Raw genomic sequence first — 25,610 nt, forward strand, 5'->3', positions numbered from 1 at the left:
TAAGTCTCCAATCCTCTCCTCTGCTGCAGGCCTTGGCGGAGGCACAGGCGAGGCTGCCTGTCGACTCTCGGTAGGCCTGCCTTCCACACACGCCTTCCCCCAATGGTTACAGACAACCAGTCGGGGCGAGGGACAACACCGCTCTTTGAAGTTCACCAGATAACGCCAGATGGCCGTGGCGGGCTGCAGCGGGCCCTCCTTCGTTGGTCTCTGTCAATCAGACGGCCATCTCCCCTTCTGCTTTTTAAAAAATGTTTATTATTATTATGTACAGTATTGGTTTCAGGTGTACAGCTTAATACTGTACCTCAGTGGTTCTCAACCTTCCTAACGCCGCGACCCTTTAATACAGTTCCTCATGTTGTGGTGACCCCCCCCAACCATAAAATTATTTTCGTTGCTACTTCATAACTGTCATTTTGCTACTGTTGTGAATCGTAATGTAAATATCTGTGTTTTCCGATGGTCTTAGGCGACCCTGCTAGCAGTTCTCAACCTGTGGGACCCACAGGTTGAGAACCGCTGCTGTAGAGCCTAAGTTATGAAGTAGCAACGAAAATCATTTTATGGTTGGGGGTCACCACAACATGAGGAACTGTATTAAAGGGTCGTGGCATTAGAAAGGTTGAGAACCACTGCTTTACCCAGTACCCGCCTCAGTATTTCCCGCACCACACGTAGCTATCACACTATTACTGACTAGGTAGCCTATGCTGTAATTATCCCTGTGACTATTTTCTAACTACCAATTTGTGCTTCTTAGTCCCTCCACCTCTTTTACCCAGTGCCCCACACCCCTCTGGGAGCCCCGGGCTCTGTTGTTTTTTTTTTTAATTGATTTTTTACAGAGAGGAAGGGAGAGGGATAGAGAGCTAGAAACATCGATGAGAGAGAAACATCGATCAGCTGCCTCCTGCACACCCCCCACTGGGGATGTGCCCGAAACCAAGGTACATGCCCTTGACCGGAATCGAACCTGGGACCTTTCAGTGCGCAGGCCGACGCTCTATCCACTGAGCCAAACCGGTTTTGGCCCCCGGCTCTGTTTCTATGAGTCTGTTTCTTCATTTGCTGCCTGGGCTCACTTATCAACCCCAAACTCCGTGCCTCACTCCTGTTCTCAGCTGCTCTGGGCAAGGGCGGTTCCTAACCCTTGCCCCGGGAGGGGAAGGAGCGGAGCACGCCCAGCAGGTCTCCGGTGTGAAGGGACGAGCATCGGGCTCTTGTTTCCCCGGGCAGAGCTCCAAGTGTCTGCAGACCACAGTTCCCTGCCGCCCGCCTGTTTTCAAGGTCACCTCTGCTAACCCAAAGCACACTGCAGTGGCTTTTAATCATCTGCTGCCCCAGTGAGATCAGGCCCCTGTTCACCGCCCTCTCTGCGTCCACCCGGTGACCTGCCTCATCACAGCAGCTGGGAGGCTCAGGTTTGGAAACCATAGGTGGGTGGCAAGGTGTTCCACGTACCAAGTTGCCTTGTGCTTGACAAAAGGTATACGTGTGTGTGTGCCGGATCAAGCCGGCATTCCCACACGAGTAGAGGGTTTCATCCTAAATGAAGGGGTGACGGCCCTGGGCCTCACCAGTTACTGGAGAGCAGGGATACCGTGGAAGCAGTTCATTCATTCACAGGAGATCTTCCCCCGAGATCCCTCCCCTGGCCCGAGGGCTGGAGTGATTCTTCTGCAGGGAAGTTCCCATAAGATCCCGTACATGTTTCCTGGGTACAGGAGCCCTACCCGCTTAAGTGCTGTGGCTTTTAAGAGCAGAGACGCCAAGAAGTTCATTCATAAACATGCTGAGTGGGCATGTGCTGGGTTAGCGCTGATGCTGGGGGTACAGATGTGAGGTGGGGGGAAGCTCACGAGTTTCGCACTTCAGCGGGGTGAAGGGGAAGGCTGATGTTGTTCCCTGCCTCGCATCACAATCAGCTTCCTTGGAGTGAATTAGTTTGCAAACTGTAAGAATGAGTTTGGGGGTCTGGCCCTGGTGGGATAAGGGGAGAAGAGGAGAAATTTCTCAATAAGGCTTCACGTATTATTCCTGGGCAAGACGGAACCTTCACAAAGGCTCAGGGTGAACTGTAGGTTGGGGTCACTGCTGCTGCAATCCAGGCAGTGTCCATGTTGCCTGGCTGTGCTGGGCGGGGGAAGGTGGGTGACCTTGGAAAGGCTTGTGAAGCAAGGGGGGCTAGACTTATTTTTTTTAAAGAACATGTATTTTTTAAAAAATATATATTTATTGATTTCAGAGAGGAAGGAAGAGGGAGAGAGGGATGGAAATATCAATGATGAGAGAGAGAATCATTGATCGGCTGCCTCCTGCATGCCCCTACTGGGGATCGAGCCCGCAACCCAGGTATGTGCCCTTGACTGGAATCGAACCCGGGACCCTTCAGCCCGCAGGCCGACGCTCTAGCCACTGAACCAAACTGGCCAGGGCACATTTTGTTGTTGTTGTTAGGTCTACTGTTAGGAAGTGTCTGAGTCAGACCAGACCTTCGGCAGATGAGGACCACGTCCAGGCTTCGGCTGGAGCAGCTCTAACTGCTCTCCGGGTTGATTTGAGTGGATATTGCAGGAGCCACAGATACTGCTTCATAGCCAGAGGCCCCTGGCCCGAGGGAGGCCCTGCCCAATGTTGCTGTAGCTGTAGACGGCACGATAGGTAGACTTGATCTTGGCTTTCCTGCCCAGTGGAAAGATGCCGGTGTGAGGTCTGGGGAGAAGGTCAAGCCAGATGAAATGTGAAGGTTCCTGGAAGCTTTAGGACAGACAGTGCAGGTGTTAGGAAACAAGGTGGTCACGGGGCCGAGGTGTTGTATGGTAGCTCCCAGGAGCCTAGGAGGGGGGAGGCAGATGCTCACATGCAGACTGTGTCCTCTGGGATCCCAGCTCCTGGGGAAGGAGAGGAGGAGGTGCGAGGAGGCCATGGCCTTCACTTTCCCGGGGACAGAGGAGGAAACGAGGAACCAGCCCGCCTGTCCCTCCGAGGGCCTGCTGTGCTGGGGAGAGTGCGGGGGAGGGCTTTGGTGTTCACTGGCTGTGGTCCTGAGCAAGGCTCCGATTTTTCTGGGCCTCTGTTTCCTCTTCAGGAGGCATTATCTCCATGGACTCTGCCTACTCGGATGCCTAGCGGTTGTCAAAGAGCTTAGAACCCGCTCGGAAAGCACCCGTGGCTTAAATCCATAGCTTCACGAAAGAAGGAGAACGGGATGGGTTTGTGCTCTCAGAGGCAGGAGAGAACTGATATTTGGGGGGGGTCCTGTTGGTCCTGGCCTTGGTCCTCTACAACTAGAGGGGTATTAAGCCCCTTCCCAGATGAGGTGCAGGTGCCAGGAGACTGGGAAGAGTTAGGAAGCCACATTCCCAGCTTTGGCTTCCCACTAACAAACCAAGACTCAAGGGGAGGACTGTTATCGGCAAGGCTAGCTGCAGAAGTATGGAGGTGCCCAAGGATTCCCAACCGACCTACAGCTGCCCAGTGCCCCCGGGAACAGAACTTAGAAATGGGCCACACCTTCACTCGGCAGATAAGGAAACAGACCCAGGTAAGTGAAGGAATTGTCTCACCTTGACGGCAAACTTGAACGAGAACCTATTTTCACTCTCTTCGCGCAGGACCCGCATTCCACAAGCTGAGGTTGGATGGTTGGGACTATAGGGGGTCCACAGAAGGCTCAGGCGGCTGGGGTGCTGGTTTAGCCTGCCTCTGCCTGTCCCATCCCCACGTCACACATGTGTTGGTAGGGCGGCCTCCTGGCTCCGCGCCTTCTTGGCCCCGAGGGGGCTGTGCCTCCGCCTCCCCCTTTCTCAGCGCTGAGCTCTCAGGCCAAGCTCAGGGGGGTGTGGAGCACAACTTTGTCTTTCTTAGGAGACAACTCGTACTTGGACGACCTTCACTCCACTCCCTATAATCCTGTTTTTTTTTCCTGGCCAGAGTCCCTTTCTTTAAGAACACTGCCTTCCTTCTTTCCTTCATTCCCTGTGTTGATTGAGTGTTGACTTTGAGCCAGATGTGGGGATACAGCTGGGCACAGGTGGCCAGTACAGGGTCCCCGTGGTGCCCTCCCAAAGTCCACAGTGAAGTCCGGGAGACAGGTTAATAAGCAACCGCCCCGGACCGTGACAGGTGCCTAGCGGGGGGACACTGCACCCCTCCCTGGAAACCTGGAGACTCCTGCAAGCACGAAGAGGGAGGGGTGCCAAGGGGATGGAATGTGTTGCAGACAGGAGTAACTCATTTCCCTCATATGCCCATAATCACATGACTTGTATTACTGAAGGACTTTTAGTTGGCGAAATTTAAACCCAAACATTGTTTTCTTACTATGTCTATGTCAAATTAGCATCGGATGGTAGTAAATGCCAGTTTTTAAATTAATCATTAAATTCTGTTCACGGTATCATCTTCAATGCCACACCTAGAGAGAGCTGCCTCAAGAACTGTGTAGTAACTACGCTAAAATCTGAAAGGATGCCACCAGTTTAGAAATAGACAGTATTCCAATCCATGACTCCTTATAATAAAATTCTCCATCTGTGAATGAAAAAAAAAAAAAGGCAACGGAATTGGAGGGTCTGCGAGGCGCTTGGGGTCCAGCGGGCGGAGGCTCAGGCGTTGAACCCGTACTGGCACGCGGGCGGCTGTGCGGGTGAACCACCCTGGCGCTCAGCGCTCTGCTGCCGCCGCACCTGCCCGCCTCGTCCAGCAGCGCAGCCCGCGCCGGCAGAGGGCGCTGCGGGGCCCGGGGATGGGCGCCCGCTCCTGTCGCTAAGGTCGCTCTCAGGCAGGTCCGCGTCGCATGGGGTGCGGGGAAGTGATGACGGACATCCTGCGGTCCTCGAGGAGGGGGGCCCCTCTAACGGGTCAGTGAAGAGTCAGCAGGCTGGGGGCCGGGCCTCGGGGCCAGGGCTGGGGGACAGTCGGGTCCGCGGGGGCGTGGTGCTCAAGATGAGCTGGTGCGGGTGTTGGTGGCGGGGGAGTGTGCGGCTCCCGGTGGCCGGGAGGAGAACTGGGCGAGGCTGCTGCCTGGCCCTCGCGGCTTTCAGTGTGTACGCTCAGTTGGTTTTATTTTATTTTATTTTTAAAAAATATATTTTATTGATTTTTTACAGAGAAGAAGGGAGAGGGATAGAGAGCCAGAAACATCGATGAGAGAGAAACATTGACCAGCTGCCCCCCGCACCCTCCCGCACCCCCACCGGGAATGTGCCCGCAACCAATGTACATGCCCTTGACCGGAATCGAACCCTGGACCCTTCAGTCCGCAGGCCAACGCTCTATCCACTGAGCCAAACCAGTTTCGGCGGTTTTATTTTATTTTTAACTTTTTTGACATCACCCTTTTTTATTGTTCATGAACTACTGATCACAGACAGAAAGGCTGTGCCAGAAAGATTTAGTTCTGCATTTTAGGTTAATGCCAATATTTGAGAGTCAGGCCTGACAGAAAGCAGTAGTAAGTGCTAGATAGAAGGGAAAAAAGAGAAAGACTGTGAGTCTGGAGTATTATAGCCCATATTTCCAGGGGTCGGATTTAAATGAGAATACCCCTATTTAGGAGTGTAGGTCTTTTATGATCTTACAGATTTGAACTTGAAATTTGTGCTAGAGTTTAAGAAGTTGATAAGAAAACATTTTATTTGGAAAATTAAGGGTAAAACGGCTGTTTAATTTCTTCATACAAATTGGGCTTTAAACACATAGTGCATTTGACTAGCATACTTAAATACTGTACCCTCCAAATATTTAAAAAATGTTCTTACTGATTTTGGAGAGGTAGGGAGAGGGAGAGAAACATTGATGTGAGAGAGACACATGGATTGACTGCCTCTAGCATGGGCGGGATCTAATTTGCAACTCAGGTACATGACCTTGACCAGGAATTGAACCTGAGACCCTTCAGTGTGGGGCTGACGTTCTAACCATTCAGCAACACCAGCCAGGGCTGTATATATGTAGTAATTTTTAGACTCTAAATTTTGTGCTATGGGCCCTGAGACTAATACAATGCATAGTAAGTACAATGTATGGTATAGGAATGATAGGGCAGTTCAGAGTTTAAGAAAAACAACTAATAATTATTTTACCTATAATAGCACACTACACTTTTTTACTAAAGCCTTGATTAAGAATTCTTTTAAAACCACCCACCCTGCCATACTGTCCCATTCATGTGCAACATAGATGGAGCAATTTTCATTAATGCATAAAGTGTTAAGAGATTTTTAAATGTAGAGGTCATTAATTCTTAATATCCAAAGCTTGTCTTGTAAAAAAGTAGAGAGAAAAAAATAAACTTCAACTTTATTATTTCTGAATGGGTTACGATGAGGCAGCAAGCACAATGGGCGTGAGCAGGATTTCCACAGGGACTTGGCCTTGGGGAGTCAGGCTTGGGTTGTGACCTATTAGGCTTCGATTATTTGACCTGTTTTCTTCGATTATTTTTCTCATCTTTGCCCCTGAACCTTAAGTCTGTGAGGTATCCCCTTCCCTTCTCGTAAACATTGTAAAAGTCCATCTACTCTGTCGTTAGTGCTGAAGGCATCAATGAAAGCATGCCTCTTTGTCCCTGTCCCAGTGACCAACTCAAGTAATACCTGTGAACACTAAATTGTCAAGTCATGTTGTATCTGTTTCATTTTTTTGGTATTTGCATGTGATAGCTTTACACTTGTCAGTGTCATTTATTGAGGTTGCAAGCCAGCAATAGTAAGACTTTAATTAGAAAGGACCATGGTCTTAAATTTTCCAACAAGATAAGGGAAAAGTAACCTGCTAGCAATCAATATATCCAGGCTTTGCTCAGAGGCTTAATTCTGCCACCTCCAGTGAATGCTAGACACTTGATAGCTAATTGATTGAATGGTGGGGATTGGGCCTGGACTGATGGAAAAGCGTTCAGTGTTTCTGTGGTCGGATCTTGCCAGTAGACTGTAAGTGGCTCATTTACTAAAAGACCCCTGAGGGAGGTAAGGCCATGACGAATTAAAAAATTTAACTGCTTTGCCCTGGCCGGGTGGCTCAGCTGGTTGGAGTGTCCCAGGCAGGGCACATACCCAGTTCCATGCAGTTTTTCTTACAGGAGATGGTGACATCTGGAAATAGAGGCAAAAGGAGGAAGGTATATATTCACGTAAACCACAACCTCCTTCAGGTTAGGCATGAAAAGATTTATTATTCTTTTCACCAAGTTGTGTAAAGGAATAGGAATTTAAAAAGGATTTTGTAATTGGCAGAGGAAATGAAAGGAATAGGCTGGGCCGGTGACTGGTGGTAGGAAGAAGACAAGGACATGGCATCTTGTAACAGGGGTGCAGTAGGACCTGGGTCCATGTCGCCTTCTGTATGAAGCCAGAAGGGGAGACTGACAGCCACCCGCTAACAATACCCACATGCACCCCCTCGCCGTCCGCCTCAGCGAGCCTTGGTTCTCGCGGCTTCCTGGTGCCGCTCCACCAGGGAGCCAACCCACTCCATGGTTTTCTGCTTGGCCTTCTCCCAGCTGAAGAGCGGCTTGTACCCCAGATCTCGCTGCGCTTTCTTGTAGGAGAAGGTGAAGACGCTATTTAACAAGGTCACTGTGTGGCGGCTGAAGGGGGGCTGATACCTGTAGATGGGCCTGAGCAGGAAGCTCACCACTTCCAGCAGGAAGCCCAGCCAGTACTGCAGCAGAACAGGCGGGCTCCTGCGGGAATCCAGACAGAAGCCCCACTCTCTGCTCAGCGCGTAGTTGAGGTGGTCGTAGCTCTGGTGCGGCGTGTCGTCTGCGATGTAGTAGAACTGTCCTTGGACGTGGGGGGCTTTCTCGGGGTCCCGCAGGGCCCTCAGGGCCAGAATGTGGGCCCAGGCCACGTTGCCCACGTACACGGGGTTGACCACGGAGAACCTGCTGTTGTGTGGCAGGATGCCATTGTTCTTCAGGGCATGGTCGATGAAGCCATAAAGGAACGGGCTCCCCTCCCCATAGATGTACATGGGCCTTAAGGCACAAGTGTACAAGGTGCCACCGTTTTTAAGGGCCCAGCCATTCGCGGCCAGCACCGCCTTCTCGGCCAGCTTTTTGCTGTGCGGGTACGCGGCCGACCACGTGGTTTCCAGGTGCTCGTCCTCACAGGCGTTCCGGATGACCTCCCTGTAGGAGTTGGGCCCCGCCACCTCTATGGAGCTGGTGTAAACGAAGATGGGCACACTGGCCTGGGCGCAGGCCTCCAGCAGCATCTGGGTACCTGCCCACAGGAGCACGCTGTCAGTGTGGGGCAATAACCCAACGGACCACGCCCACCGGCCATGTCTACCCTCCCCCCCCGGGGGGAGGGGTCATTGCAGACCAGGAGGGAATGCTCCCACTGGCTGAGAGCTGACATGCCAACGCCCAGAAAAGTGCAACTATAAAAAGAGGCAAAAATGTCTAGGCTTTTGGGTGTCATGGGCCTGTGTGTGTGCTTCTGTCTGATTCTGGAAAAGGACGTATTTTCCTGGACATTAGCAAATGATCATTTTTCATCCCTACTATTAGGGGCAGGCTATTTTAAAATAAATTAGGAGGCTATACTCTCAGAATATGGGCAGTCCTAGTTCCTAGGCAAAAGAGAACAGTTAAAGGACTCTCATCTCAAACACACACACACACACACACACACAGGTTTATAGGTAATAAACACTCTTAAATATATATTGAATTGTTTGTATTGTTCTCTTTTTAAGGACCAGTAAAAACGTAGTCACAAGGACCTTTCTTTGAGAGCCATTGAGCAAATTAGTGGGTTCTGGGGAGAAGCTGGAGATCCAGGTTCTGCTCCTGATTGTGTGTCCCCTACAAGGCCAACCCTAGTTCTGTCTGTGCCTTCCCAGGTATGAAAAGTGGGGGTGATAGCCCTCCTCCTACTAAGCATTGTGTAATTCTGCACTGGCCTTGCACGTTGAGCCTGCGAGAGAGTCAGAAGGGGGCGCCCTCTGGTGGTAATATCAATAACTGGAGGATCTGGCAGAATCCCTTTAGTTGGGTAGAATCTTAGCTAACGGAAGTAATCCAGAGCGCCCTCCCTACAAGGAATCTCTGGGCCAAAGCATCATTTTTCTATTTTGCATTTAAAAATCCCTTTTAAGGACATTGTGGAGTTTGATTTTGGGGAGAGACAGCTTCAATTAAAAATAATTTAAATCTAGAGGCAGAGAATATTTGGAGCTAATTTACCTGCAGAGGGGGAAATGACAATCATCACAAAGTATTTCCTAAGCCTGGGAGTGACCTTGCTTTTAGTCAACTTATCACTTCAAATCCCCTGTTGTTGGGAGCTGTGAAGGGTGGGAATTGTGAGAGAGGGCTGACGGCGAGAAACTGGTTACTCTCACCCCCTCCTTGCAGTGTGGGGGTGACTAGGGGTGTGGCCTCGTGGGAAACTAAAGGGGTCTTTTTTGTTAGTGTGCTGTTTCTGGCTAGAAACCCAAAGCCATACACTGCTTTAGAAAAGGAGTCTGAGTGCCGGGCACAGAGGACCGATGGGCTAGGGAGATGGGGTGCTGTCGTCCTGGAGAGGCTGGGGAGATGGGGTGCTGTCGTCCTGGAGAGGCTGGGGAGATGGGGTGCTGTTGTCCTGGAGAGGCTGGGGAGATGGGGTGCTGTCGTCCTGGAGAGGCTGGCCGCCAGGGATCAGATGGACGATATAACGGCAAGCTAACGAGGGGTTTAAGCCAAACCCTCGAGCAAATGCATCTATATTTAAAGTAGATTGGAAAGCCACGCTTCTGAAAGAGCCACCAGGCCTTTAAGGTTTGAGGATCTAAGGTGTATTTTGACACCCGGTTAGAACTAGTCTTTAAGAGGAGACCTGGTAGTGGGATGAAGAAGTGGTGTTATGGGTAATGGGATACCGTTATTGTTGAGAAGATGTTACAGGACGTCAAGTGCCCCACGATTCTGTAGTTCCAGACCACTGTGCCAGCTTCATCCTGCACAGGAAGTCCCGCCCAGGGAATCCGGCCCAGAGCTGAGGCCCATCGCTTCTGACTGACGTGGGGCCCCCTCATCCCAGAGCCCTTGGTTCTTGCCCCCCCCACCCCCCACCCCGTGTGACCACCGCCTTAGAGCCACACGGGAGGGCTAAAATGGTGACTAAGGAAGCAGCTGGGAGGCCCGGTTCCAGCCCAGGGGAGGTGGTTGGGTGTCAAGTGTTGGAGGTTGGAGTTTAGTTCCCTCTCACGGGAGCAGCACTAGAAAGAGCTTCTGCGGCCTTTGCCGTCACACCGCTGTGGGTTTAAATTCTAGCTCTCCCTCTCTGGCTCATGGGGCCTTGGAGGTTACTTAGCCTTTCTCAGCCCTAGTTTTCTCATCTAAACACCTGAGGACACCTGGCTGGTGTGGCTCAGTGGTTGAGCATCGACCCATGAATGGAGAAGTCCCGGTTTGATTCCTGGTCATGGCACATGCCCAGGCGGTGTGCTGAATTCCCCACTAGGGGGCGTGCAGGAGGCAGCCAATCAACGATGCTCTGATCATTGATGTTTCTCTCTCTCCCTCTCCTTTTCTCTCTCTGAAATCACTAAAACATTAAAACCACCACAACAACAAAAACCCCTGAGGACAACAGCCAGCACTCTCTCGGTTGGCAGTGCTAAGCAGAAGCACAGATCTCAGGTGGTCAGCACTGGGCTGCTCCTCCCTACCTTGTCCTGGTCTCCCAGCCTCGCCTGCCCACCCCACTCCACCTCCTCCAGAGGATACAGTACCTTTCAGGTTGACGTTCATGATGGTCTCTCTCGGAATGACATTGAAGACGTCAATGACACAGGCGGCGTGAATGACAGCCGAGGTGCCCTGGCAGGCTCTCTTCATGAACTGTTCATCCAGAATGTCTCCTTCCAGCAAGGTCAGCTTGCTCTGGCTCTGGAGCTCTGTGTGAACACCGTCAGGTCACTGGGAGGCATCTTGGATCTGGGAGTTTCCGGATAAAGGTGGCATTTCACCCAGGTCTCCAAGGACAAGGGGGGGCGGGGGGAAGGGCACGGAGAGGGAGGGAGGCACATTCCACAGGGGGACAAGTCATCCGAAGCACTGAGATCAGAATGTGTAGCGTTTATTGGAAATAGCAGACATCTGTTTCCACGCATCTCATTCCAAAAAAGAACGTGAGCAGTGAGGAGTCAAGCGTGCCCAGAACACTAAACTGTCCAAAGGACTCGTGGGAAGTGACCCATTCACTGAGGAGAGTGGGGTGACTGCGGAGAGTGGACATAAAGAGGACAGAATTCGGATTTCATTCTGTAGGGAATGGGAATCGCGCATGGATTTGGAATAAGTGGAGAAACGTGCACAGAGTTGTGTAGGAAGCTCACCCGGGCCGCAGTGGCTTGTGGGGAGGGTGTGAGAGAAAGCAAAGCGGTGGAGGGAGCAATCTGAATGTCTGCTCCCAAGTTCAGGTGGGGGGCACGGGAGCCAGGGTCCCAGCAGCTGCACTGGGCAGAGACGGGGCGGGAGGCACAGGTTGGACGTGCAGACCCACCGTGGCGGGTTCTGGTTCTCACTGGAGATGGGCTGAGAGGAAAAGTCAAAGTCTCAGGCACCATGAGGCTGGGGGAACCATGGGCGGGGAATTTAGGATGAGCCCAAGCTCTCATTAGGGGCCATCAAAAGCAGATGTCTGCCGAATGAGAGCTCCCAGGCCCGGAGCCGAGGGCAGCAGCGACCACGGCAGGGCCTTCGGCTCCTCTGACGCCCACGGGAGTGACCCAGCGCTGCGCTACCTGCCGTTTGGATAAACACCTGCCTTTATCCTGTGCTTCCCACTCTGCACTCGACTCCCCTAGTTTCCTGACTTCCTTTCACAGCTGTCTCATGAGACTGGCATTCTGATGCCCACTTTACAAGCGAGGGAACTGCGGCTCCAAGGGGAAGGGGCAGGTCTAAGTCACACTTACAGTGACTCAGCCTTCCCCCCTCCTTCAGCCTTGCTCACCTTCCCTGGCCACCCACGTGCAGGACTGGCCCATTTCTGGGGCAGAGTGAGAAGTCTCTTGAATTAAAATTGGCAATGGGGGCCAGAGAACAGTGAGACAGTTCAGAGGGGGAAATTCAGGGCCGGAGAATCTCCTTCCTAGGTCACCACTGGGAACACCCATCTGCTCTCCTGAAGTGTCTGCCAAGTTGGCTCTGCCCCCAAGAAGACCCCAGAGTAGGGGAAAGGCAGGAGAGAAGCTGCTAAAAGTCAGCCCCTGAGAGTTAAACTTTCTCTGATGAGGGCTCCACCTCTGCTTTCTCCCCTCCCTTCCTCTGCCTGTTGTTTGCTGCTGCCTTCAGTAGACTGGGTCAATGGACTCAATATATTGGGGGGTGGGGGTGGGGGGGCGGGGGAGGCAGCAGAAGAGGGGAGAAATCCCAAGCCAAGAGAGGGAAGAACTCCTACCTACCCCACTAGCCTGCAGGGATGCAGAGACGCCAGGAGAGGGCGCTGTGGAAACCCCGGTGGTGGAGCCATGGCTCCGAGGACTTGGCGAGGCTGAATATGCGGTTGCTTGTGTGGTGTGAGTTGGGTGGGAGGGAGGCCCAGAGGAAACCTTTCAGGCAAACTAGTGGTTAAGAGCACAGACTCTGAGGCTAGACTGCCTAGGTTCAAGTTTAGCTTTGCCATTTTCCAATGACCCAAGTTCACTTACTAGAAAATTCCTCCCGCAATTCCGGTCTGAAGACTTTGTCCAGCGCCCGGATCTCCTGCAGCTCTCCCTCCTCCACCAACAAGCGGACGATCCTCTGCCCCAGGAAGCCTCCTGCGCCCGTCACGAGGCAGGTCCACCCAGCCATGGCACACCTGGGAACCGAGAGGGTGCTCTCCAGAAACCGGGAAGCTGGGGAGCAGGTGGGATAGAGGCCCACCGTGAAGAAGGCCCCCAACAGAGGCCAGGTGGTTACAGGTGCACACCTCCGTTCTCTTCCCCCGACCCCTCCGCACCACGACCACTTGGGAGAAAGATTTAAAAAGCTCTCACCTGTTGGATTGCTAAAAGGCAGATGGAAGAGCCCGAGTTCTGAGCCTGTCCCTGGAAGGAAGACTGGAGATTTGCGCCGTCCCCTCTGGCTCGGCCTTTTTATCTTGGACTCTATCTACTACATATTCATTGCTCATTCCCGTCCCAGGACCCCTCCTACCACCAAGTGCGGGACTTCAGCTTGAGCGTCTATCTTCTCTCGCTCCGAGGCAGAGGAAGAGAAGGCCAGGTCCAAGGCCACAGCGATAAAGATGCTCGGTGCCACCCACAGCAGGACACCCGCAGGTGGCTCTGGCTGTGGGGGCCCACAATCTGTGAATTCCAGGGCGACTAGGAGGTGTCTCCCAGCACAGAGGGGGTTTGTGCCTGTGAAGTAGATACACCTGGGGAGGGGTCACTGTAGTCCCCAGCTCCTCTCTCAGGGCGTGGCTGGAAATGCTGCCATTTTGCCACGTTGAGACATTTGCAATGGTGGCAGCAGCTCCAATCACTATGTTGTGCGGGAGGTGACTTTCTTTCCCACCCAATATATCCAGATGTCAATTTTGCCTCCCCCGCTGGAGAGGTCTGGGGGAAGCTATCCAGTGATAACCGCCCACTTCTATGGCCTGGTGTCATGAGATTAGGGGTCTAGTTGTGTTCAAAAACTGTTGCATGTTTGACTAGTGTTTATATTTTATACATCTTTATATCCCCATAAGGATTAGCACAGTATCTGACACATAATAGGAAGTTATTGAATGAATGAATGAATGGATGGAAGGATACACAAACAGTCCAGGACTCTGATCGTCTTAGTGTTTTTAGTCCTTTGGTTAGGTCTCAGTCTTTTGGTGAACCTGACCAGTGCTTCCTGGTCCCCCACCGTCCCCCTTACATGGGACGGGGTGGCTATAGGGGGGCTGGATTGGGTATTTTCCACCTCCCGGGTAGGTTAGGGTCTGCTGAAATAGTTTCTCTTGAGGGCGGGCCTTGCTAAGAGCAGGGAGCTCTGGTGGGCACATTTCAGAATGGTTCCTTTCCCCTCCTCCTGCTGGAAGCTCTAGGGGAGGCTTCTCTGATCCTCACTGAGAGAACCAGGAGGTAAACCAGGTAGAGTTCCCGGAGGTAAAACAGAAGTCGGGGGCCTCCTGTGATTGGGCCCCCCCTGGAGTTTTTAACTTTCAGACTGGTCAACTCGACAATTACAGCTCAGGTTTCCTACTATATGACTTTCATGGAGGCTTGTTCACAGATTCCTGCTCAGGTAAGTTGTGATTCCCTGGGTCTGCCTGTCTCTCCAATGGGGGGCAGTGGTGTGCCCTGTGACCTCACTTTTCGGAGGGACTGAGCAGAGTTGTTAATTTTCAGTTTGTTCAGCTTTTGACTTCTTGTTACGAGTGGAGACCTCTAAGCTCCTCACATCCTGGGTTAGGAAACAGAAGTCCCTCCTGCCATTTAATTTTCACAATGTCAGTCCGAAAGGGTTGGTATTATTGTTTAACAGAAGAAGATAGCGATGTTTGTAGTCTTGCCAAACATCTCGAGGACAGTGACTCGGGAATCTCAGTCAGGCAGCCTGACCCTGGAGTGGCTTCAAAGCTGACTCTCTTTATTAGAATGAGGGCTTATCTCTTAGATACCAAGTATTCCATTCCATTGTTGAACACATTCCAGTGGAGAAGGTCACCGTGCATTCTAACACAGGGCATTCTGAGGGGCCGAGGAGGCCCTCCTGAGCACAGCCTTCTGGCAGTATCTTTATCATGTCTTTGCTCCTTTTCCTTGGACTCTTGGATCTAGCCATCTGAGTCCAGAAGGAAAAACGACTTCAAAAATAACACACGTGTGTCCATGACCAAGAGTATAGTTGACACCCAGGTAGAAGTACACGGAGGATTTATGCTAGATTCTCCTATAATGTCAGTGAACTCCATTCTGTGCACAACATGCTATCATGATGATCACTCTTACCCCAAACCAATCTGGAATGACTCCGTCAAGCGCCCAGCTGGTGATTTCAGGACTGGCCATCATGCCTGCTTAGAAGCCCTTGTAAGTAAAGTTATTACAGAGAAAATTGGGAATTTTACAAGTTCACCAGCCAGTAAGATAATCAGAGCATCGAAAGGTTAAAGTCGGTGATGTGTGGGCAGACTGAATAGCCATCTCAGACGTGGATAAAGGAGATTTGAGTTTATTTAAGGAAAGGGGCTGGGGGCTGGGGATAGCCGAAGGGCACTGGGTCTATGATGGCAGCAAAAATATACTTAGGACAGTGACACAAGGAAGGGCATAGAAGCAGCAACAGATGAGTATAGGGTGGGCTGCTCTGGCTCACTGAGAAGTCAGAGAACAGCCGGCCTTGGAGACAGGCTCAGGGGGGTAGCAATGCCACTGCCCATTGCTCCCCTCATTGCAAGTCTTGTGGGGTCACTTAAAGGGAAGAAGGGGGAGGGAATGGCTCTGGGGGAGAGTGTGCACCGGGTCCTTTGTCCTGACCATACTTCTCCCTCTCCTGCCGGTGGGAATCTTAGGGGAGGTCCCCGGGGAGGGTCTGAACAGAATATCCATTATCTTTCCTCCTGTGCTCTTCCAGGGGTGTGGTCTCCACTGGGTGCTCAGGTGCCAGGGCAGGGGTCATTAGCTAATGTAGCTGGTCCGGAGGCAGCCATGGTGTCACTTATCTGGTTTTGCTGCTTTTCTGGGCCTGGAGCTGAACTATAACTGAGGCCTAGATGTTATCTTTAGGAGGAAAAGGTTAGGGGGTCTAAACTGCCCGACCAGCGCTATGAAAGATATGCTCATGACCAGAGATATGCTAGGGGAGGACAAGTTACCTGGGGACAAGGTTCTTGCTTTCCCAGTTTTGCCCCTCGCGAGGCATCCAGGCTTTCTGCCCTGGGGAGTCTCTGTTCCTGGTCCATTGTCTTGCTCTGCTCATGTCTGTCTAACAAGCATGAAAAAAACAAAAACAAACCTGACTTGTGAGATTGTGAAGGGGTTAAAAGAGTGGATGTTATTCTACCAATGATTTCTCTGGTTTCAAACTGTATTTTCAAGGCTGTTATTCATTCTTTTGCACCACAAAGGACAATTTGGTACTGAGATATTCTCTTATTTCTGATGTGAAGAGAATAATGAGACCAAAGTTGTGGACGTGACACTAATGGTGTCTGAGGCAGAGTTCTGAGATCTAGAAGTGAAATTCCAGAGAATGAAGGTCTACGAAGTGCCCCACGCCCCACTGTATGTGATGCTGCGTCCTAATGGGTGACGGGGATGAGGCCGGGGAGTAGGCCAAGAAAACACTGAGATATTGAAAACCTTCCCCAAGTCAGCCAGTCTGTCAGTAGCAGTCCTGACTATTAATCCCTTGTCTGCATGGCTCCACAGCCTACGCTTTAAACTCTATTATTTCCCTGTTATTTTTAGACAGGGGAATGATTTTTGTTGGGAGGATACTTTATATATATCGCTCTTCTGTCCAGAATGCAGGTGCCCATAGATGTTTCATAGAGATGTAGAGGATATGCAAGAATTTCATCCACTAGTCAGTCATCATTGACCCGCCCTTTCCTTCCAGAGGGGGATTTCAGGCGAGAGAACAGCATATAAAAAGCAGTGAGGCAGAGGAGGAGGTGCGGGGTGAAGTGGTTGAGCCGCTGGATAGGACAGGGCCTGGGCAGGATGGCGTCACACACAGGCTCTGGTTTGGTCTTCCCGTGGGCCACCTCGGCAGTCCTGTCCCCAGCTCTTTCGTTACAACCTGGAGAACTGGATCAGGTCCTGATTGATCTCAGCAACCGACCGGCAGCCTAAGAGAACAAGGGGTTCAAAAGCTCCTTTCTCTCGGCACCAGAATCCCGCCCCATCGTGGTGTGGATGAGCCAATGGGAACAGGCCCCGACTGGAGCTGGTGCTCACCCCAAGGCAATATTACGCATCCAGAACGAATGATGTCATTCTGTTTGCCTCGGGAATTATTCCAGGAGCCTGTGCTAGGGTCCTCTTTTGGCAGCCATGTCAAAATGGCATGACAAAAACGTAAAAACAACATTTTAGCATTTTTTCAGCAATGCGTGTGTGCAGTAGATACCCTTCACCTGGATCTCGGTCCTGATAGGCTCAGGTAGGACGTGTCTGTCTAGGAGGAAATGACTCAGGGACAGCTTAGGAGATGGGGTATTTCATGCAGCAACGGCCTTCTAAGGAGAAGTTCTGAAAAGTGAAACCCCCTCTGCAGTAAAGGGTCCTCATTAGAACGCAAATAGGATGGTAGCTGAGATTACACACGGCGGCTACAGAAAGTGACTTCAGATAAGAAGTAGAAGAGGCCTGGCCGAGGTGGCTCAGTGGTTGAGTGTGGACCTATGAAGCAGGAGGCCACGGTTCGATTCCCAGTCAGGGCACATGCCTGGGTTGCAGACTCGATCTCCAGTGTGGGGCGTGCACGAGGCAGCCAATCAATGATTCTCTCTCATCATTGATGTTTCTCTCTCTCTCTCTCCTTCTCCCTTCCTCTCCGTAATCAATACAAATATATTTTAAAAAGTAGAAGAGGAGGGGGAGAGGACCTGTGTGGCTTATGGGCTGGAGAACTGAGGGCTGAAGGAAGCAGTGAAATCTCCCTGGCGATGAGAAGGCTGCTAGAATTGAACAACAGGATGTGTAATGTTCGCCTGGAATTTCTTTCTGTGCCTCTGATGTATGCACCTTCACCTCCCCAAACATAACTTCAGCAAAATGTGTTACAAAAAATATGACTCAAAAGAGGGTCTTTTCCTAAGAGTGGAAACAGAGGAAGGAGTTGCCTGCCTGGGTGACTGCGCATACAGAGCCCGTACGCTGGGCTGATTCAGCAGAAGCCACTGTTCGGGCCACGGCGGCTCTCCCAGGAGGGACAGTGATCTCGAGAGCCTTGGGCTTCCACAGGGCAGAGAACAGTGGGACTTCCAAGCAGGCAGACCTACTCCCGGAGCACAGAGATGCCAGGATAGACTGTGGTGATGTGCCGCAGGAAAAAGAGTAGTTAAACTGTGGACCTGAAAAAATGGGGGGTATGGAAAGTAACCTCACAGGGTGATCTGATCATAGATTCCCAGCTGGGCAGAGCATGGTGGGCAATCATACATATAACTTCTTTAGTAAAAGGTTGATCTTTGCCCTCAGCAGCCCTGTCCATGCTTTCTGTGCCTCCAGGTTCAGGCAAGGCCTCAATGCCTCTTCTCAGAAGCCAGCACCCGCGAGAGAGCAGGTAGTGTTAACTGTCATGTAACCCACCCCCACGTTGCTTTCTCCCACCGTCACGTGATCTTCCCTCCTTAATTCCAAATGCGTAAAGGAAGTTGGCAAACTGTTTTTTCTTGGAAGCACTTATCTCTGTTGGAAATTTATCTCTCTTGAAACATTCTCCTCTCTTGCGTCCAGGCGTACGTACCCTCTGTTTGGCTCAAATAAATCTTTACAAAAATTCTCTACAGCTTCGGATGCTCTTACGTCAATGAGGGATGAGAACTTAGTGAGGTCTGTGCAGCCTTCAGATGATGGGATTTATATGTGGACATTTTTGTTTTTCAAGACAAATCATTTTAACCTTTTTGTAAATATAAAAATTTCAGAAAATTGGTCTCCCAGGTGGAAAACCAATACTTTCCAACTTCCTTTGTTTTCAGCAACAGTGTTCATAGGGTTCTCCTCCCAGGGCTGTGATGTCACAGAGATATTAGGGGGAAATACCACACATTTCCAGGGGAATTAGGTGATTATTGACCGGCTGCCTCCTGGGCACCAATTTTGTCTTACATGCCTTGTGCAGGGAAGGAATGGGGAGTGACAATTTCTGGGTTGCACACTATGATTCTGTATTTTGCTGAGTTCCATCAAATGCACAGCCCCCAACCTGAGATCCCCTCTCTCAAGGGAGGAGTCTGGGGTGGGGAGTCTTAGCTGGAGCAGCGTCTCTTAAACAGAGGATGCCCAGGGATGCCCTTTAGTCTTGTTTCCTATTCTTTCCCTTCCTCTCGAACCCTCTTCTCTGCCCCTTGTTTGGTTGTGATTACTGCTGTTTCTATACACTTAAAGCAATACAGTCTCCCTGTAGAACAGTTAGAAGGGAGAGGAGTACAAAGAGTCGGGCACAAAAGTGCCCATAATCCTGTTTTTCCTTTCCTTTTTCCTGGCCCGTTACAAAAGGTGTTCCACTCTGTCTCAGAAATAGTTTCCGGCGGCCATGAACATAGGAGTGGTGAACAGGTGTTCACTTTGGTGGCATGATGAAGCTTTGTTATCGAGAGTTTCCCATCAGGCTATTGTGAAAAGAAGTTTGGACATCAGTTTGCAAGAAGGGTGGGGGGGGGGCGGGTATGTGGGAGAAGGACAGTCATCTCAGCCTCCTGGAATCCACAGACCTGCAGGTCTTCCCACCCCTCCCCTGCGGCTCCCAATATGCTCTCAGTTCACACGTGTGCCCTCCCCTCCCTCATGGGAGGAACTCGGCGACGTTGGGTCATTTGGAATTGAGTTACTTAGAATTAGAAAAATACAAACTAAAAACGCCAAACCAAAGGCCCCTGAAGAGGAAAGTCACCACCATTAGTTGGGAACCACTGTTTCGTGGGAACCACTGGGACTCCAGGCTTTGCTGAAAACGTAGAAGTTCTTATGAGCACCACTTCACAATAATTTCATTTTTGACCGAAACCCATGTAATTTTGAGACACGTTTGTCTTGCTGTCTGTGGTTACAGGGGACAATACTTCTCCTTCTCCTGTTTCTATCTCTCCTGGGTCCCTCTGTACTTCCTCTTCGACATAATTTCTTGACTATTCACAGTCATGAGTACTGTTTTACAATGACACCCAGAGCCACATCCAGAGAGCCTGATAGGATCTGAATAGTCCAGAGTAACCTGCAGGCCTCGCTCCCATAACGTGACACTACGTTTACCTTTGTACACCTCGATCACGGGACAGCAGGGCTCTCAGGGGGCGAGGACCAGGAAGTATGAGCTTTTGTGTTTCCTGCAGTCTGTCTTACAGAGGTAACTGAGAATGTGCTCAAGCGCTGAGGATGCTCACTGATGCATTGCTTAAAATAGCAGAAGCTTAGAAGCAATCCAGATGTCCAACAGTAGCAAGTTTGTTATCTAAACTGTGCTTTCATGGTTAAGATGTACCAAAGACAGATCTTTGTCAGGGACATTTCTTTCCTGCTGTCTCTGCTGGCATCCCCAGGCTGGGGAGAGGTGGCTAGAAGGGGGGCCACCCTCCTGCTCCTTAGACCTCCCGCTTTCAAATCAGGAAGAGAGTTGGACACACTCACCTGTAAGGGCCATGGAAGTGTGGAACTCATCCTTTAAAATGTTCAAAACTTCCCCAACACCATGTTCACCCTGAGAGAGAGAGAGAGAGATGAAGGAACATTGTGACCATGAACTGAATATAAATTCTAGGTGTGCTTAGAGACATGGAGACGTGGTGAGGAGCATGGGGTATCTGTGAAACAAAGAAACACCAAGAGGAGAAGGGGTGAGAGCTCTTGAAAATGTGCAGCGTGCTGCAGAGGAAGCCTGGAGGTGCGGGCCAGGTGTAACCCTCCTTCAGGAACCCGCGGCACCTGGAAAAATGGTTAAGCTTGGGGGCTAGACCACAGAAACGCATGCAAAGGAGTGAGAAACGTGGTATCTCCGGGTTGGTTTTCCCTTTGGTCTCACCTTGCAGGCAAGACCCCACAGGACTGGTCTCCCCAGGAAGACGCACTTCGCCCCCAGGGCCAAAGCCTTGAGCACGTCGTTGCCCGTCCGGACCCCGCCGTCCAGGTACACCTCCAGTTTCCCTTTCACGGCAGCCACCACTTCTGGCAGGGCGTCCACCTGGAGCAGAGCACGTGCGGCCCGAGGTTGACTCAGAGCATGGAGACAGCGGGCCCTCAGCATGGGCGAGGACCAGGAGTCTAAACCTGTAGCTTTTGTGTTTCCTGCAGTTTGTCTTACAGGAGTTATTGAGAATGTGCTAAAACTTTAAGGGTGGTCACTGAGGCATTGTTTAAAGTAGCAGAAGCTAGAAGCAATAGAGATGTTCAACAATAGCAAGTCTGTTATATAAATCATCCTTTTATGGTTAAGAGGCACAAATTGCCAGTTATAAAGGTAGTCACAGGAATGTAGAGTACAGCCTAGGGAATATAGTCAATAATATTGTAATGATAATGTCTTATCATTATGCTGTACACCTGAAACTAATGTAATATTGTATGTCAAGTGCAATTGGAAAGTAAATTTAAAAAAATCATAAACTGTCCATTCATACTATTAAAAATAAGAGGAGCATATATATTGAAATAATATGATGCCCTTAATATATTTGTGTGAAAAGAAGAAAATTAAAAATATTATGTATCATTTTTAAACCTGAAATGTTGTATGTGCATTACACAGTTGATAAAAATAATTCCAAAAATATTGCCATTAATGATAGTGATAAAAATAGGGGTACTTTTTATCTTTTTTTGGCTTTTGTATATTTTATAATTGCACTGCACATGTTCTACATATATAGTAAAAAGGCTAAAAATAGAGAAAAAATCCACTTTCTTCAAATGAGTCAAGCCGCAATAGAAGAATCTAGAAAATAAGCTTCATGAAAATATATATCTTGAAAATATGTATCTTCATGAAGATAAAGCAACAATTAATTCCAATTTAGATGTTCTTGCCTTGCCTCTCTCCTCTTCATTTTCTTTCCCCAAACTCTATATCTAAGGGACATAAATTCATTTTATGGGAAAAATTACAGAGTGTCCTAAATGTTTACAAAGGATTCAGGGGGCATTTTAAAGTTGTATTGAGAACGACGGTTATCTATCAGCATAAGTGATACACTGTTCCTTGCTGGGTTGAGTCATCTGAGAAAATGTGAGGTTGCAATCCATGCAGTCAGGCGACCTTCCCGCTGAGTGCTTCTTCCCGGAGGCAGGGATCTCAGTGCTTCGGAAACACCTCTAACAGCAAACCCACCGCAATGACTTACTAACTGTGAGAACTGGAGATGTTACTTAACGCCTATGAACTCCAGCACCCCATTCTGCAACCTGCGGATACTAATACCCACCTTGCAGGACTTGTGAGATTTAGGGATAATAAATGTAAAGTGTATAAAAACAGCCTGGTACACTTGAGGCTATCATTAAAAGTCCTTAGCCTGGCTGGTATGGCTCAGTGGTTGAGTGTCGATTTATGAACCAGGAGGTCACGGTTTGATTCCTAGTCAGTGCACATGCCTGGGTTGGGGGCTTGATCCTCAGTGTGGGGCGTGCAGGAGGCAGCCGATCAATGATTCTCTCTCATTATTAATGTTTCTATCTCTCTCCCCTTCTCTGTTCCTCTCTGAAATCAATAAAAATATATTTTAAAAATAGGGTATTAAAAAATCTTTAAAATGTACACACATACCAACATATGTGGTAAGAGAGAGGGGACGGTGCACAGAGCACCTTGCTCTACACACACACACACACACACACACCCTCCCTCTGAGGTCCTCCTACTTACAGAAGCAGGAACGTCATCTAGTTGCCTCCCTCCGTGGTTGGAAACAATGATGCCCTGCACATTGTGCTTCACAGCTAACTCTGCATCCTCTTTTGTCAAGATCCCTTTAAGGATGATGGGCAGTTGAGTTATGGTCCGAAACCAGGAGAGATCTTCCCAGCAGAAGGATGAGTCAATGGGAGACATCTGCAGATACGGCATTGAGTTTCTCTGTGGGGGATAAAAGGGAAACCTTAGTCCTGAACTCCTTCAACACTGCTTGATCCGTTCCAGAGATGAGGCACATTCAGAAAGCTAGTGAATGATAAGGGAAAAGAAGCAGTTAGGAGCTTGAAAAGAGGAGCTATCAAACCAATCCCACTTCTAGCTCCTTTTCTTTACAAAGATAATTTTATACTTCAATTGTTTATTCATTAACCATTATTGTTTCCCTGTCCCCTTATGCCAGGATCTGGGGACACAAGACAGCTGAGACACAGTCCCCATGTTAAAAGAACTCAGAGTTTAGTGAGATGGATAAGCAAAAGCATTTATAGGCCAGTGTAACACATTCCGGTTGAGAGATGCACAGGACAATGACAAAGAAGCAATACTTCAATAATCCTAAATCAGACAGTCTGCAATATTGACCCGTGACTCACCATGGCACCACCAAATATCCGGAGAGAAGGGTTCCTGAAAGCCAAGGCCAAGTTGTGTATGACTTAATGAGTAGGACTGTCGAGTGTCTCCTGGCTGGATATCGCTGGTACCCATTAACTGAAAAGCCTGGGGTCCCTATCTTCACTGTAGCCAAGGAATTCCAACTTGACCATGACTTTGTCTCTCTGGGGCATCCCACCCCTTCTGACAGGAGGATTTTAATGGGTGAAGTGCCCTTTGCCGTCATCGAGTTCAGAGATTCCAAACACCTGGTGCTCCCTGGATGAGTTCCAGGTGTGCAGAGAGGTTGACCCCCCCCTCATTTCTCCGGGCAGCAGGGCGGGGCCTGGGCTGGTTACACCCCAAGGGCTGGTCACCTTCGCTGTGAGCACCCCATCAGAGGGTCAGTTTATCGAAGTGTGCCGCCCCAAATGACCGTTTTCTAAGTGTGCCATGAAGTAGAAATGTTGGAAGACCCATGCAAAATCCCTTTTATAGCTTTCTCAGCACTCAGCCTGGCCCGAACACTTCTGGTGACAGGTCGGACCGCTCCAGGCGGAGAACGTTTTGTCTCACACTCTGTCTGTCTGGAAGCTCTGGAAAGCAGGGACCAGCTCTGACTGAACGGCTGCATCACCAGAGTCCGGCACGGGGCAGGCACTCAATGCATTCTTGTGGAAAGAAGGGAGGGAGGAACCACGGAAGGGGCTTTGTCTTCCGTAATGCCTGCCCATTGGGCCTGGTGTCTTTCCTACCTCCTGAGGTGACCGGAGATCCTTTAGCAGTAAATTTGTCTTCAAGTTCAGTTGGTTGCGAATGTCATGTCGCCTGTTGCCAAGTTTGGGCACATCCACGGTGATCACCAGGGCTCTGAACCCCAAGGATTCTACCCTCTGGACCAGCTGTTTGTTTAGCTGCCGATCTGGCTGCACGTAGAGCTGGAACCACCGGAAGCCTCTGGGGGCCGCGGCAACGATGTCTTCCAGGGTGCAGCTGGCATATGTGCTGGTGATGTAGCAGATGCCGGCTGCTTGGGCAGCTGCAGAGCAAATGACACAACTCAGGGTGGAGGCCAGGGGCATTCCAGGCGGGGGCGAGAAGCCCTAGGACCTGCACTGCTTCTGGCCAACTTGCCCTGTGAGTGAAGAGAAGGCCCGACTTCCTTCTGCTGCCCTGTGGGGCAGGGTTAGAAGTGGGTTTTTTGTTTGTTTTGTTTAAAATATGTTTTTTTTTAAATTTTAATTATTGATTTCAGAGACAGGAAGGGAGAGGGAGAGAAGGATAGGAACATCAATGATGATGCCCGGCTGGTGTGGCTCAATGGTTGTGACGACCTATGAACCAGGAGATAACAATTTGATTCATCCATCTTCCTTCCTTCCTTCCTTCCTTCCTTTCTTCCTTCCTTCCTTCCTTCCTTCCTTCCTTCCTTCCTTCCTTCCTTCCTTCCTTCCTCCCTCCCTCCCTCTCCCTCTCTCTCTCTCCCTCCCTCTCTCTCTCTCTTTCCTTTAATACATTCATCATATTGATTTCAGAGAGGAACAGAGAAGGGGAGAGAAAGAAACATTAATGATGAAAGAGACTCATTGATCAGCTGCCTCCTGCACGCCCCACACCGGGGATCAAGCCCACAACCTGGCATGTGCCCTGTCCAGGAATTGAACCATGCCCTCCTGGTTCATAGGTTGATGCTCAACCACTGAGCCATGCTGGCTGGGCGAAAATGGGCATTTTCTCAATCTTCGGAGAAGTGTTATGCAAACATAGTGTTAAGCATTCCTCTTCCCACCCTCCTTAATTCCTGCCATTTGCTGTCCCTAAGCCCCTTCTCTGGAGAAACCCCGGGCTGCCTGCCCTGCGTGGAGGAGGCCTCCTGCACACTGCAGGCCTCGGGGGGCCTGGCTCGCACCTCTGGCTGTGCTGGTCTCTCCATCGGGCCAGGCCAGGCAGTGGAAACCCGTGGGCGCGATGCAAATGGGGGCACTGATCTCCTCCCCTTGGATGGTGGTCCGGGTGTCCACCTGCGACACATCTTTCAGGTACCGGGGACGGAGGCGGATTCTGTGCTAGACAACAAAGAGGGTTCCTGTGGTGGGATTATCTCCAGCACCAAGGTGCTGCCGGTGCTGGGGCCTCCAGATTCCTGCTGCAGGTGGAGACCAGACTAGGCCCCCGGAAACCTCTGGTGGGGGACCAGTGGCTGGTAGCCAAATAGGCAGCACAGCCGACTGGAGGCTCCTCTCCTTCAGGAAGCTTCTCCCAACACTGATTCTACACGAACCCTTCTTCTGTGGACCCCACAACCCCTCCTCGTTCCCTCTGTGGTCTGTGCCTCTGGGGGTGGGGTGGGGGGTGACTGATCTGTGCTAGTTCTGCAGAGGCACTAAGATAGGCGCTCTCTCCAACCTTCCTCTCCCCAGTCATCTGCCCCCCAAAAACCCCAACCTAATATAAC

General features: G+C 50.4%; 3 protein-coding genes across 6 annotated transcripts in view; 1 reads left to right on the plus strand and 2 right to left on the minus strand.

Annotated features, from left to right (window-relative positions):
* The window catches only part of ZNF697 (zinc finger protein 697), a 58,066-nt gene that overhangs the window by 32,286 nt on the left and 170 nt on the right, over window positions 1–25,610 (plus strand). The gene's annotated exons all lie outside the window — the stretch shown is intronic.
* Window positions 1,415–13,679, minus strand: HSD3B2 (hydroxy-delta-5-steroid dehydrogenase, 3 beta- and steroid delta-isomerase 2). Of its 2 annotated transcripts, XM_079761485.1 has the most exons (4): window positions 12,985–13,678; window positions 12,655–12,806; window positions 10,732–10,896; window positions 1,415–8,231 (listed from the first exon to the last, which is right to left on the minus strand). In XM_079761485.1, the coding sequence occupies exons 2-4, from the start codon at window positions 12,797–12,799 to the stop codon at window positions 7,420–7,422; spliced, it is 1,122 nt and encodes a 373-aa protein (XP_079617611.1). In that variant the 5' UTR covers window positions 12,800–12,806; window positions 12,985–13,678; the 3' UTR covers window positions 1,415–7,419. The 2 variants fall into 2 exon arrangements, with proteins under 2 accessions (XP_079617611.1, XP_079617610.1); XM_079761484.1 differs by having other exon boundaries at window positions 12,655–13,679.
* The window catches only part of HAO2 (hydroxyacid oxidase 2), a 98,003-nt gene continuing 89,042 nt past the window's right edge, over window positions 16,650–25,610 (minus strand). For all 3 annotated transcript variants that reach the window (XM_079761488.1, XM_079761487.1, XM_079761486.1), the window contains 6 exons: window positions 25,065–25,216; window positions 23,911–24,194; window positions 22,514–22,723; window positions 20,678–20,836; window positions 20,287–20,356; window positions 16,650–16,781 (listed from right to left, as the gene is read on the minus strand). In XM_079761488.1, the coding sequence (XP_079617614.1) occupies window positions 16,726–16,781; window positions 20,287–20,356; window positions 20,678–20,836; window positions 22,514–22,723; window positions 23,911–24,194; window positions 25,065–25,216 (931 nt within the window). In that variant the 3' untranslated portion in view covers window positions 16,650–16,725. The remainder of the gene's footprint in view (window positions 16,782–20,286; window positions 20,357–20,677; window positions 20,837–22,513; window positions 22,724–23,910; window positions 24,195–25,064; window positions 25,217–25,610) is intronic.

The sequence above is a fragment of the Cnephaeus nilssonii genome (genome assembly GCF_951640355.1).
Source record: "Cnephaeus nilssonii genome assembly, chromosome: 21".
In the NCBI taxonomy this organism is placed as follows: Eukaryota; Metazoa; Chordata; class Mammalia; order Chiroptera; family Vespertilionidae; genus Cnephaeus; species Cnephaeus nilssonii.

Excerpts from the sequence above, each read along its gene's own strand:
- HSD3B2 (XM_079761484.1), bottom strand. The coding sequence starts at position 12,799 with ATGGCTGGGTGGACCTGCCTCGTGACGGGCGCAGGAGGCTTCCTGGGG. Across the intron at positions 10,897-12,654 it reads ATTGCGGGAGGAATTTTCTA|AGCTCCAGAGCCAGAGCAAG; the intron begins GTAAGTGAACTT and ends GTGTTCACACAG. Across the intron at positions 8,232-10,731 it reads CATGAACGTCAACCTGAAAG|GTACCCAGATGCTGCTGGAG; the intron begins GTACTGTATCCT and ends TCCTGTGGGCAG.